Here is a 13,003-nt window from a genome sequence, read left to right as displayed (position 1 = left end):
AAAATACTGTTATTTTTTTGCTGCAGAGAAATTCTGCAATCATTCATTCACTTGCATTGCCAGGATGTGCACTCATATGTTGATACATCCAAAATGAAAGCACTTAAATTATGAAGCTTTTAAACTGACTGTACAGTTTTAAACTGAATATTTAAAATCTGTATTCTAATTTTAATTTTCTTTAAAAAAAATTAAACACAGGTTTTGTAGGAATTCTAGAGCAAATCATCACTAGTGATTTATAGCATCAACCTGCCATGGCTATAGTCTTATGCTATATCATTTATGTGATGGTTACATTATTATACAAATAGCTAGCGTAGAATCTCCCAAGATTTCAACCCTGTGTTTTGAATACATGGACATAAGCTTGTTTTCTTATTAGTTGTATCATAGCAATTTACACAGACTATCTGTATGTAATTTTGCAATTCTCTCAATAGCCAAAGATTATCAAATTACTAGCCCTTCTACTAATTATCTTTCTACCTGCATAAGACCATCTTACCATCATCACCCCCATAAAATGCTTCTTATTGGCCATCATTTCTTGTTCCGCAGCCTCATGCCTTTTCAGCTTCCGTAAGATATTTGTGGGATCACGATAAGACTCATCTGAGGCTATCTTGTATTTTTCTTCCATCCATACCAAGAGTTCAGCAGTGTCACGAATGAATTCCTACAATTGTATACATTAGATTTTGAGAACTTGAGTAGACAGTACAGTAAAATGTGTCATACATGTAGCATATTAAAGACTCTTATGACCAAAAATACTTTCATAAAAGACTGGAAGCCTTTTGCGGACTTTTTGTTGAAAATGGGGGGGAAGTGAAATGGTGATTTCTGGATTTGCTGATTAAAAATGTTGAATATGGGATAGAGAAAACTTACATGATGTAATCTTAGGGAGGGAGAAGGGATAATAAGTTGGTTTCTAACTGTTATAAGAAGATCAGAACTCAGTTCTTTAATTATCTGTTTCTTGTTTTGTTTGTACTGTTTTTCATGCTTTTTCTATTTTTTTCCCTAATTCATACACACACACACACACACACACACACACACACACACACACACACACACACAAATAAAATAAATATATAAAATATATCCTGTTCTGGCAATTTGATCCTGCTAAGTTGGTGTAATTGAGTTCCTTTGATTAACTAATGTCATCTGTTGGAACCTGGAGAATATACTTTTTCTGCAGATGCTCCTGCCTTCTGGCCTATACTCTTAATAAATTATTATTAGTTTTAATGCCATGTTTTAACCCAATTACTGTATTTGAAGTGTGAGCACTTAAAGTCACATGCAGGCAGGGGGACATATAAGTCTCATTAAACAACATTTAATTACATTACGTAAAAGAAGTATAACACATGCATTTTGTCTATAAGTGCAGACTGTATATTCCCATGTCAAGCTAGGCCAAGACCAAATGATATATTATATAACTTGGCTCACAGGAATGTACAACTTTTCTGGGCTCTCCAGAGGGTCACCTTTGGCTTTTCAGTGGCGTGCTATGAGTCATTTCCCATAAAATAGAGGGTGGGAAAGAGACAAAACTACTTCCACATTTCCTTTAAATTAAATATAGTTCTTGTATTTAATCACTTTCCATTCTGCCAAACATGCATATATTTTGTAATTTACTAAAACATTTCAGAACTTGAAGGGCACATATGGTCCTGGGGTCATTGGTTATATGCTTCTGATTTAATACATGTAACATAACAGTCAGATGAAATATGTTGAGTTGGAAAATGCATAGTTCAGAGTGATAAATTCAAGCTTTCTACAAATAGTCTGCAGCAGATCAACATCCTGACCTGTAGTAGAAGAGAATCCAAGAGCCTCCTTTTTCTCTGCTCATATTTATTTATGAGCAATTTCCATCTTTCACATAAGGTAACCATTGTCTTCTTAATCCTGCAGAGGAAGTAACAGATGCTTCAGTTTTTCAAACATTTAATACAGCAAATACACTTGATTTTTCTGGTTAGAAGGAAAAAAAGTTATTGTTATTTTCAAATTTCTTTTATGAACTTAAAGGTGCAAAGTTTTCTTTGTGTGGCTAAAGGAAACTGAGGCACAGTGAATCTAAGTGGCGTGTTTTAAGTTGTTCAGTGAGCTCATTTCAGGCAACAGGTCTCTTCATGGTTTGCACTAGCCATTAAAATTAACACAATGGCAAAATTTGTGTTCCCATAAGCTATTTTTCCCTTACTGTAAAAGTTTCTGTTTTTCTTCTTTCTGCTTAGGCTGCTTAGAAGTTTTCTTAATGTGTTGTTTTTGTGCTGGGTTGATTGGCATCTGGTGGCAGCAAGTTTTTTTCCTGATACCATAGTATCAGTGGTGGATTTCAAAAATTTTTAGAACCTCTTCTGTAGGTGTGGCCTGCTTTGTGGGAGTGGCTTGGCAGTCATGTGACTGGGTGGACGTGGCCAACTTGTAAAATGTGGTGAAACTCACTTAACAACGCTCTTGTTTAGCAACCAAAATGTTGGCTCAGAAACTCTGGCATTTGAAGCATGCAAGTCTTAAAGCTGTCAAGTTACAAGACCCTTGAACCCCTAACCCTTTAGAAAAAAAACCTCAGGGGTGTTCAAACTTGACAGCTTTAAGACTTGTGGACTTCAACTCCCAGAATTCCTCCTCTCGCTCTTCATCTTGATGATGTGTGGAGGGGCGGGGGGGAGGGAGCGGGAACCGGTTCTAAACGGCACTGTAGGTTTGTGGAACCTCTTCTATAGAAGAGGTTAGAACTGTCAAAAACTGACCCCTGCCTAGTATCTCTCACTTTTTAGGCTCTCTGGTGATCCTTGATACTTCCTGGTCTGAAGAAGCCCCATAGGGTGACTTTCCCTGGGGAGTCTTCCCTCAGAATTTAATTACAACATGGGAAAACCCCATTACTGAATGAATGAGTGCACATTCTCAGGCATGTCCTGGCTGATTTGATAAGTAAGAAACATTTAAAAAGCCTACAAATCCCCAATGAGAATGACACTGATCTTTAATTTCTGCAAGTCAATTTTTTTCCTCATCAAATTGAAAGAAAATGAGAAAAAGGGCAGGACACAACAAGCACAAGAGTAATTCTAACATCTTCCAATTGAAACATTCCAATTGAAAATTGAGAAATGAGCCAACCTGGCACAGTGGTTAAAGGGCAATACTGCAGGCTACTTCAGCTAAGTGCTAGCTGAAGTTCAACAGTTCAAATCCCATGGGCTCAAGGTTGAATTCTATCCTTTCGAGGTGGGTAAAATGAGGACCCAGATTATTGGGGACAATATGCTGACTTTGTAAACCACTTAGAGAAGTCTGTAAAGTACTATGAAGCAGTACAGAAGTCTAAGTTCTATTGCTATTGCTAAACAAAAAAAAACAAACACCCAACAAATTATTTTTGAGAACTGCTCCCCTGATTTTTCAACTTTTCAAGCATTGATAATTTGGAAGGTTTTAGTTATATAATGAGAGAAATGGTCATCTTCAGACATGAGCTATCCAGACTACTGCTCTCAATGCACTGTAAAGCCATCCTGAAAGCTTAAGAGAATATTGATGGTCCATTTTATTCAGCAGAAGAGTGGGTAAAATGCAGAAATTGCTTTATTCTATAGAGAAATAAATTAATTAAATTTTTAAGTTTTTAAAGTATATTTAAAAAATAATGAAATGGGTTGCAAAGATACAAATTGACTTGTCAACATTAATACTAAGCCAGCTTCTGAAAAGATAAATTATTTATTTTCCTGGGTTCACTTTACAGTATGCACACAAACACACATCAAGTCAAAGGGAGGAATTTATGAGCTTCTTGGTAATACTACTCTTTTATAGTTCTCAGATGACATACCTGTCAAAAGCAAAATGACCCATTTCTATCAGGTGCTCTCCTTGGCCATTGGTTGCATTTATTCGACGTTTCAATACCAACAGCACTTGTTCAAAATCCTCATGTTGCTTCAGGAGACTCTGAGTTGAATCCATGTGATCCTGAAAGAAAGACCATAAGAGTTACGACATCCCCATAATATTATTTCATGCTTATCTCCAGAACATGTTTTCCCAAACCACGAAGCAGACTCCTTGTCCTGACAAATGACCCTTTTTATTAAGTTACTGTGAATTCCTCTCATTCATATCCAGCAAAGTCTTTCAAAGGTGAATATACAGTCACAGACCCTATCTGGCTTGGAGAACTGCTGTTGAAGTTCGAAGGAACAGATGAGGCGTGAGGTGGCTGAGGTAAGCGAACAGCTATTTATTGTGTAACAGCAACAGTTAACTATGTGCAGCAGTGGTAGTCAACCTGGTCCCTACTGCCCACTTGTGGGCATTCCAGCTTTCATGGTGGGCGGTAGGGGTTTTGTCCAATAGTGAAGCACGTTCCTTTTTTAAATTTAATTGACTTCCTTACTTTATAAATCACCATTACTGTGGAACTGGTGGGCAGTTAGAATTTTTTACTACTAACAGAGATACAAAAGTGGGCGGTAGGTATAAAAAGGTTGACTACCCCTGATGTACAGATAGAATTCAGCACCTCGCCCTGCTTGACAGTTATTTATACGGGAGCTGTCAAGCAGGGCGACCAATAGGAATACCTTTGGCAGCTCATGCTCAGTCAGCTGCATCTTAGCCAATCAGGCATGGCTGGGCTGTTGCCAACTGTCAATCATAGGTCAAGGACTTGCGGCTGGTCATAAGTCAAGGACTTTAGGACTGGTCGCAAGTCGAGGACTTAGCAGCTGCCAGGCCGATATCTTCAAAACTTGGCAAGGAGCCTCTGACAGCCACAAGTCAATTAAGCGAACTAATTGTCTTCTGCAAACTCTATTCCCCTTTCACTCCTCTTTTATTCCCTATGGGGGGAGCCATTTATCACCCACCTGTGGCCTTCTCCCATGTTGGCCCTTGCTCCTTAGCTGTTCCCTTCATCTGGCAACTTTGCGCATGCACACACTGGGAACAGGCTCCAGCTGTTCATCTGCCTCACTGATGTCTGACCGTGAAGGCAGCTGACAACTGTCAGACGGCCCCATCTCTGCCTTCGATGCAGAGCCCTCATCAGAGCCTTCTCCAGACTACAGGACTGGCCCATGTTCCTCCCCAACCTCCTCACTGTCCAAATCTCTGCCAGCTCTGCTGGCCACTAGTGGGCAACAACAGTAATGTAACAATAATTTAAGAATATTCGTTCCCCCTGAATTTAATTAATTTAATTAGAATTTTTAACAATGATGCTAGATGGTGTGGACTGCTACTATTCTCCATTTGGTTCATTGGTTATGAAGTTCTGAGACCATCTGAGTGGAATTTGCCTTTCCTGGGTGTACAAATATGGAGGCAAAGCTTAGCAATAGCAGTTAGCAGTTAGACTTATATACCGCTTCATAGGGCTTTCAGCCCTCTCTAAGCGGTTTACAGAGTCAGCATATCGCCCCCACAGTCTGGGTCCTCATTTCACCCACCTCGGAAGGATGGAAGGCTGAGTCAACCTTGAGCCGGTGAGATTAGAACCGCTGAACTGCAGATAACAGTCAGCTGAAGTGGCCTGCAGTACTGCACCCTAACCACTGTGCCATCTCGGCCATCTTAGGTTCCTAACCTTCCATCAAAACAGGAGATATCAGTCTGAAAACACTTCTGCCTCCACCTTCCTACCTCGCTGAGGGTGTTTTTTAAAGCAAGAATGTATTTTCTAAAACAGGGTGTTTTGTGGCTCATTGTGTGCTTTTTCTTGACTTAAAATGAATGGAATACTTGTTATTATTTGTATTTATTTGAGTGATGGTTTGAAGTGATTAGTTCAGCATTTTTAATCTTGTAATTGTAAGCAGTCTGGAGTTGTGTGAAGTATATAAGCTTTGTAAATATAGGTAGTCCTGGACTTAAAACAGTTCATTTAGTGACTGTTCATCAGTGAAAAAAGTGGCATGACCATTTTTTCACACTGATGACCACTGTAGCATCCCCATGGTAATGTGATCAAAATTTGGATACTTGGCAACCGGTTCATATTTATAATGATTGCAGTATCCCGGGAGTATGGGATTACCTTTTGGGACGTTCAGGCAAGTAAAGTCAATGGAGAAGCAATTATCACCATGTTACTAACAAGCACCACAGTGACAAATATGGCAAGAAATGGGGCAAAATTAATTTAACAGCTATTCACATAGCAAAAGAAATTTTGGGGTCAATTGTGGTTCAGGACTACCTATAAATAAATTCCAGTCTAAATTTGAAGTAAAATCATTAATAGTTACCCCAAGATTGTCCGTCTGAAAAAAGGCCTCATGGCTGGAGATAGCAGCAAGGATTGAACCAACTTCTTTGATGAATTTGTGCAATGCTATATTTTCCTGTAGCTTCTTCTGTCGCTCCGTCCATAACTCATCCAGCTCATTTCTTCCTTGAGCAATTCTGTCTATATATTCACCAACATCAAGAGCTCCAATGTTGGATGAACTATCTGCAACCTTCTCGCCTAATTCTTGTAGCTGCTTAAATCTGCCAAAGGTTCCAAAACAATTGCATATATCATATCTTTCTCTTGTTTGAATAGTATCTACACTTATTCATGTTTTAAGGTTTTCAGAGTTACACATGCTTCCTTAGAGAGGCATAATTGATTAAATATATCTATTCAATATTTTATTCTCAAATGGATGATGATAGCATTAAATTGTTTTTGTGGAATATACAGTATTGTCCTGGTTCTTACATTGCATTGTTATATTGGTTTAGAGAGTTCTGTTAATTCATCCATTATAGATTGTAACCATCATATTTGACTTACTAGGACTTAATCTTTTACATAAAGTCAACAATGGTAGCCAATAACTATGATTTAGCACAGTATTTCCAACTTCCCTCCCCTGCTTTTGGTGAGTGAAGTAATATATGACTAGAATGAGTAGTCACCTCTGATTGTCCTTTTTATTACAGTAATTATGATTTTAAAATGTCCAAATCGGTATTGCAGATTGTATCATGATTATTAATTCAGCAATTCTTATATTTACTACATGGTCTTACAAGTACCTGTGATTCTGACTGTGTATCTCTTTCAGCAAATCCTGGTGCTCTTTCAGGAGCTGTTCTGCAGAGATCACATCTGTACACATCTCTTCACTTGTCAGTTTCTCCTTCATACCATCAATCCATAAGAGAAGTCTGTGGCTCTCTTGCAGAAAAGCTTGTTGATCCCTTGCTTTCTGCAAAACCACCTTCTTCTCCTCTGTTTTTAACTTTAACATTAATAATAGATTCTCCAAGTATTCTCCATGTTCTTTTATGGCATGACTCTCTGCAGGATTAGAATCTTGGATTCTGTGCAATGAAGCCGGAGACACATTATTGAATTAGAATGAATTACAATTATTAACCGAAGTCAAATTTCCCTGAAAAAAGGTATGCCTGATATATTGAATATTGTTAATTCATTGATTTTGTTCCACATCTAAATATTATCACATGATGAATGCAATGTGATAAATTCCCATGATTTGGAAATTTGTGTAAACATATTTCCAGGAAATTAATCAGAATCTATGTTAGCATGTATAGGGAAAATAGAATAAAAATGCATACCATGTTGAGCTAAGAGATATTAGCCGAAAGTTAATTCTAGTTATGAACACATCAGCTTGCTGAATGGAGGTCTGCCTTCCTAGATCACTTTATTAATTGAAAATATTAAATTGATGTGAGATGTCTTGTATATTCAGGGAAATGATAGGACCATGAATAGTAGTAGTCAATTTAAAGAGAGCCAAGGTTTGTGCAGCGGTTAAAGAACCATGGTAGAAACTAGGAAACCATGACCTCTAGTTCTGCCTTAGACACAAATCCAACTGGATGACTTTGGGCCAGAGACTCTCTCTCAGCCCTAGGAAAAAAGGAATGGCAAAACCACTTCCCAAAAAATGGTATCAAGAAAACTGCACGAATTAATCGGGGCAATTTCCAGGCTTGGAGGCACACACACAAAGTTAATTTGAAATTACTTAACCATGAATATCACTAAGCAATTTTGAGACAGTCATAGAAACTAGGAAGCTACTTATGCTAGCTGGAATGACTTCTTCTAGTCAGGTTCTGTCTGATGGTATAAGTGTGGTGTTAGAAGTGTTACTCAATGTCTCAGGGAGGATTGTATACAACATTTTATATCTGATGCTTTTAAGGTGTCAGGGTTGAAACTACCTAGTAAGACAAATTATCTACTATTGGGGCTCATAGCCAGGAGCCTTCTTCTAAGTATAGGCTCCTTTTCAACTAAACTAATTTTATGACTGATAAAATTTTATGATTGATATAATAAATTGAGCCAAAGAGGGGTAAGATAACTTTGAGGTTATTATGTGTCTCTTGAAGCAAAGCAGGAGTTACCATAATGAAGAAAAAGGACCTTGGAAAATATGGTTCTGAGTATAAAGACCATTCCTAATAATATTGATTCTTAAAGGAAATAAACCCCGGCTGTTCTTTAAAATGACAGATACTGAAGCTGAAGCTCAAATATTTTGGCCACATAATCATTGGAAAAGACCCTGATGTTGGGAAAAAAATAAAGGCAAAGGGAGAAGGGGATGACAGAGGATGAGATGGTTAGATATTGTCATTGATGCAACGAACATGAATTTGGGCAAACTCTGTGTGGGCTAATAAGGGGGTCCTATCATGCTATAGTCCATGGGGTCATAAAGACGGACATGACTTAGTGACTGAACCACCACAACAAATAATATTGATAGTATTTATGATACTACTATATTTGGGATGCAAATTGAACAGCCCTGAGAAGGTGCGAACTGGCTAAATCCCACCACTGCATCCATCCATTCATCCATCCATCCATTTCTCTCTATTCAAAGTCATTCCAAACTCTGATCTATTCAATCAGGCTAACAACCTTTCTAAAAAGAAAAGTGCATCTCCTTAGTATTACTGCTAATCAACTAAAGAAAAAGGTATGCATCATTGCTGTACCTAAGTCAAGTTAGATATGCAGGTGTCACTCTTTGCTTAAACTGGTATCCAGATTATAAGTGTAACAACTATAATACTATTACTATAACATAGTAAAGAATTGATTTCTTACAAATTGGCTATCCTCTTTTGGTATTCAATTTTTCTCTCCAGAACTAAGATGTCTCTTTCACAGGCTGAAAGCTTGCGTGACTGCACTTCCAGGACAGCAGGCTTGTTCCCTTGCCCTAAATCCTCAAGGCTGGTCATTTTGTCTTGTAACAGTTCCTGAGTGTCACGGCAATCCTGAAGGAGCATCTTCACATCAGTAACCCCAACCAGTTCTGAGCCTTTTTCTTCTTTTAATGCTTCCAGACATTCCCACCTTTAAAAAATACACAATAATAAAGCAGAGCTCATTAGGGTTAGTCAGGAATATGTCTGTACATAGAGAGATTTTGAATTTTAAGTTTTAAGAATAGTTTAAATATAGAAAGCAAAGAATAGCAATAGTCAATTCATTATGTAGTGACAAGTACATTGGAATACAAATATATACTTCAGTATCTAATGAATTTAGGCTCTTGGCAGCTGCCTAGAGAAGTCCTTGCAGTTTTCTTGGGACTTTGTAATTTGTCATTGCCACCTTCTTAGGAATGAATGACTGGCTCAAAGTCACCTAGCTGGCTTTGTGCCTAAAGCAGGACTAGAACTCCTGGTCTTCAGGTTTCCGGCCTGGTGCCTTAACCAGTATACCAAACTGCTTCTCATAATCATTATTATTAGGGTGAAATAAGAATAAACATACATGTTTTAGAAAAGCTAATTATCACATACATATTTAAAGCTGTGGGTCTTTTCAAACATTTGCACATTAGATTCTTATATGTCACTGCACCCAAGTGTTTTAAAGACCATATATCAAAGCTGATATGTTCAGTTGCTATCAGTTGTATCTTATTTTTACCTCTTGTTTAACTCTTGCTTACGAGTTTGGATCTCCTTCTGTTTTCCGGGACACCTCTTAGAAAACATATCTGCTGAGGAACTGATCTCATCCAGCTGTTTTTTCCCAGCAGCCAATTCTATTAGGAAATTCTAAGAAAAGAGACAGTAACCTAAATCATATACTTTCATCTCTGCCATTGTTATTTATGAAAATTATCTTGGCTGGCTTGGGGGTTCCGCCACAAAACCGCGGATGACAAAATCACGGTCGAAGAAAGCGCGCATTTGACGTCATCACAGCGCGACGAAAACATCGCGCTGTGATCGAAAAATGTAAAAATAAAGCGAAAACCTTACCCTAACCCCCCCAAACCTAACCCTAAACCTAAACCTAACCCTTAACCTAACCCTAAATCTAACCCTAAACCTAACTGTTAACCTAACGCTAAACCTAACGCTAACCCTTAACCTAACGCTAAACGTAACCCTAACGCTCTAAACCTAACCCTAACACTTAACCTAACCCTAACCCTAACCCTAAACCTAACCCTTACCTTTATGTGAATCGGCTTGCTTTAATTTAATTTTTATTTCAATTTTTAATTTTTTTCGTCGCGCTGTGATGACGTCAAATGCGCGCTTTCGTCGATCGCGCTTTTGTGGACCGCGGTTTTGACGGGTCATGGGCTTGGGAGGAGTAAAATGACAAACATATGCTTTTTAAATGCTAATTTGTTGCAGAAGCTGTTAATTGTTTGCAATTGTTTACAATCACGGTCATATGAAAAGTTTCTTTGTTATAATTAATGTTTTTGCATATCAAACTGGTTTCCAGATGGGGCAGACTCAGGCACTATCAGCTAAACCTAATGCGTAAGCTATTCTAATGTCATACCTTAACAGATTTCTGAAAGATTGAACGGAAGTCTGAAGAAATGGTGGGGAACATGGGAGTATTAAAAATGGAAAATGACAACATCAAAAATATCACTTTAATTGGGTACCCAGGCTTTCTCTAATTTAAAATGCTTAGGATAAACTCAGTCCTTGAATGGGCAGAAAACTATACCAGCATTTATTTATGCAATGTTTTAATCCAGATGGAATTGATAGATACTGATAGTATAATAAAAGCAATTAGTACGTGTTGTTAAAAGGCAATTTGATACATTAAAATTAATCTGTATTGGTGCCAGTGGGTCCATAATCACACTCTTTTGCGCTGGAGGGGCTTAGAGGGGAGGGGAATTTTGACAACACCAGTGGGTTTGCCTGTCAGTCAAAACTCATTCCTGGTTTGTTTGTTTCAAACAGGTGCTACTAGAAGGAGCAGTTCTGTGATAGAGTGTATAAGAAAGCTGACTTTATCTTTTCCTCCAGCATTCCAACTAGGGCTACTCTTGAACAAGCACACAACCATTTCTTAACCTGGTTTAAGAGATAAAGAACACGCTTTGCTGCTGACTGACATGTTTTGAAAGTTGGTTGAACAGGCTCTCTCTACCTTTCAGAATAGCAGCCAGTCCCCAACAGCTGTATATCCTTCATTCAAAGCCAGGACTCTAAGCTTGGGATCAAGATAGACAGTCCTGTTGGTAAGAACCAGGTGATCCCACTGCCCCACCGGAATGGCTTTGATGGATCATGCCAGAGCAATACCTGCAACAGCCTGAAATGCTTAAGAGATATCAGGCTCATGCCATTCCATAGGTTTTATTGAAATAACATGTGCAGGAAATATTTGCCCTGAGGTCAGATACAAAGCGGGAAAGGATTTAAACTTTATAAAGGCATAACTTGTCTGAAATGAATCTGTCTGCCTTTTTTTATGCTTTCATTTGTTGAAGTGAAGCTCAGAATTAATAGCAATAGCACCTAGATTTATATAGCGCTTCATAGTGCTTTTACAACCCTCTCTAAGCTTTTTACAGAGACAGCATATTGCCCTCAACAATCTCATTTTACCCACCTCAGAAGGATGGAAGGCTGAGTCAACCTTGAGTCGGTGAGATTTGAACTGCCGAACTGCAGCTAGCAGTCAGCTGAAGTAGCCTGCAGTACTGCACTCTAACCACTGTGCCACCTCGGCTCTGAGGTGTTAAAAAGTAGGCTAGTCCTACTTTTGAATATGGACTAGAGGTGGTATTCAGCAGGTTCTGACCAGTTCTGGAGAACTGGTAGTGGAAATTTTGAATAATTCGGAGAACCGGTAAATAGCACCTCTGACTAGCCCTGCCCCCATCTATTCTCTGTCTCCTGAGTCACAGCTGATCGGGAGGAAATGGGGATTTTGCAGTAACCTTCCCCTACCATGCCCACCAAACCACGCCCACCAATCCATGCCATGCCCACAGAACTGGTGGTAAGAAAAAAATTGAATCCCACCACTGATATGGACATACAATAATCTGCCCGCAAATACAGGTAATACAGGTAGGTAATTAGGACTGGACTTGTTAAATCAGAAATAATTTATCACCAATTGTTGATCTTTTGAATAATCCATTTGCTTAATCTTTGCATTGGGTTTCAAATTGCAATATTACTTTCTATAACTTGTAGATCGTCTGCTTGTCCAATAGTTAGCCTGCAAAGGTATTTCAATTTCAATTAAGCCTCTGTTGTTTTGGATGCTATAAACAATGAATATTTCATAATCTGAACAAGCACGAGTGGTTTTCTTTGCAGATTTACCAGTCAACTAAGATCTCTAATAATTGGCTAAAACTCTTGCCATATTTTTACTGAGATGTAATATTTTATGTCAGTGTTAATCTTTTGTAAATGAAGACAAATCAGGAACTCAAAGTACAGTCTGTTAATAAAGACCTGGAATTTTTGCTGCATAGCTTCCACATTGTTGGCTTTCGGTTGAATGGTCTGGAAAATTTTCTCCTTGTCATCTATCCAAGACTGAAACTCTTCACAGGAGTTGTAATATTGATAGATTTGGATTCTTTCTTGTAACTCTTTTTTCCTATGCTGTTTGGAAAAAATTAGAAATGCTAGAATAAGCACTAAAGCATTGCTGATAATGTAGGTATTCTATCAATAAAAA

General features: G+C 38.2%; 1 protein-coding gene across 1 annotated transcript in view; it reads right to left on the bottom strand.

Moving 5' to 3' along the window:
- The window catches only part of SPTBN5 (spectrin beta, non-erythrocytic 5), a 100,076-nt gene that overhangs the window by 66,959 nt on the left and 20,114 nt on the right, over nt 1–13,003 (bottom strand). The window contains exons 15-22 of the mRNA XM_087704455.1: nt 12,775–12,927; nt 9,965–10,095; nt 9,131–9,382; nt 7,069–7,356; nt 6,291–6,534; nt 3,875–4,014; nt 1,839–1,938; nt 509–679 (exon numbers count right to left, since the gene is read on the bottom strand). Of these exons, the coding sequence (XP_087560581.1) occupies nt 509–679; nt 1,839–1,938; nt 3,875–4,014; nt 6,291–6,534; nt 7,069–7,356; nt 9,131–9,382; nt 9,965–10,095; nt 12,775–12,927 (1,479 nt within the window). The remainder of the gene's footprint in view (nt 1–508; nt 680–1,838; nt 1,939–3,874; nt 4,015–6,290; nt 6,535–7,068; nt 7,357–9,130; nt 9,383–9,964; nt 10,096–12,774; nt 12,928–13,003) is intronic.

This window comes from Thamnophis sirtalis, unplaced genomic scaffold (assembly GCF_051295495.1).
Source record: "Thamnophis sirtalis isolate CommonGarterSnake01/CBP01778 unplaced genomic scaffold, rThaSir2_p1.2 scaffold_1, whole genome shotgun sequence".
NCBI classification, from domain to species: domain Eukaryota; kingdom Metazoa; phylum Chordata; class Lepidosauria; order Squamata; family Natricidae; genus Thamnophis; species Thamnophis sirtalis.
This window is presented reverse-complemented; position numbering and strand designations above follow the sequence as displayed.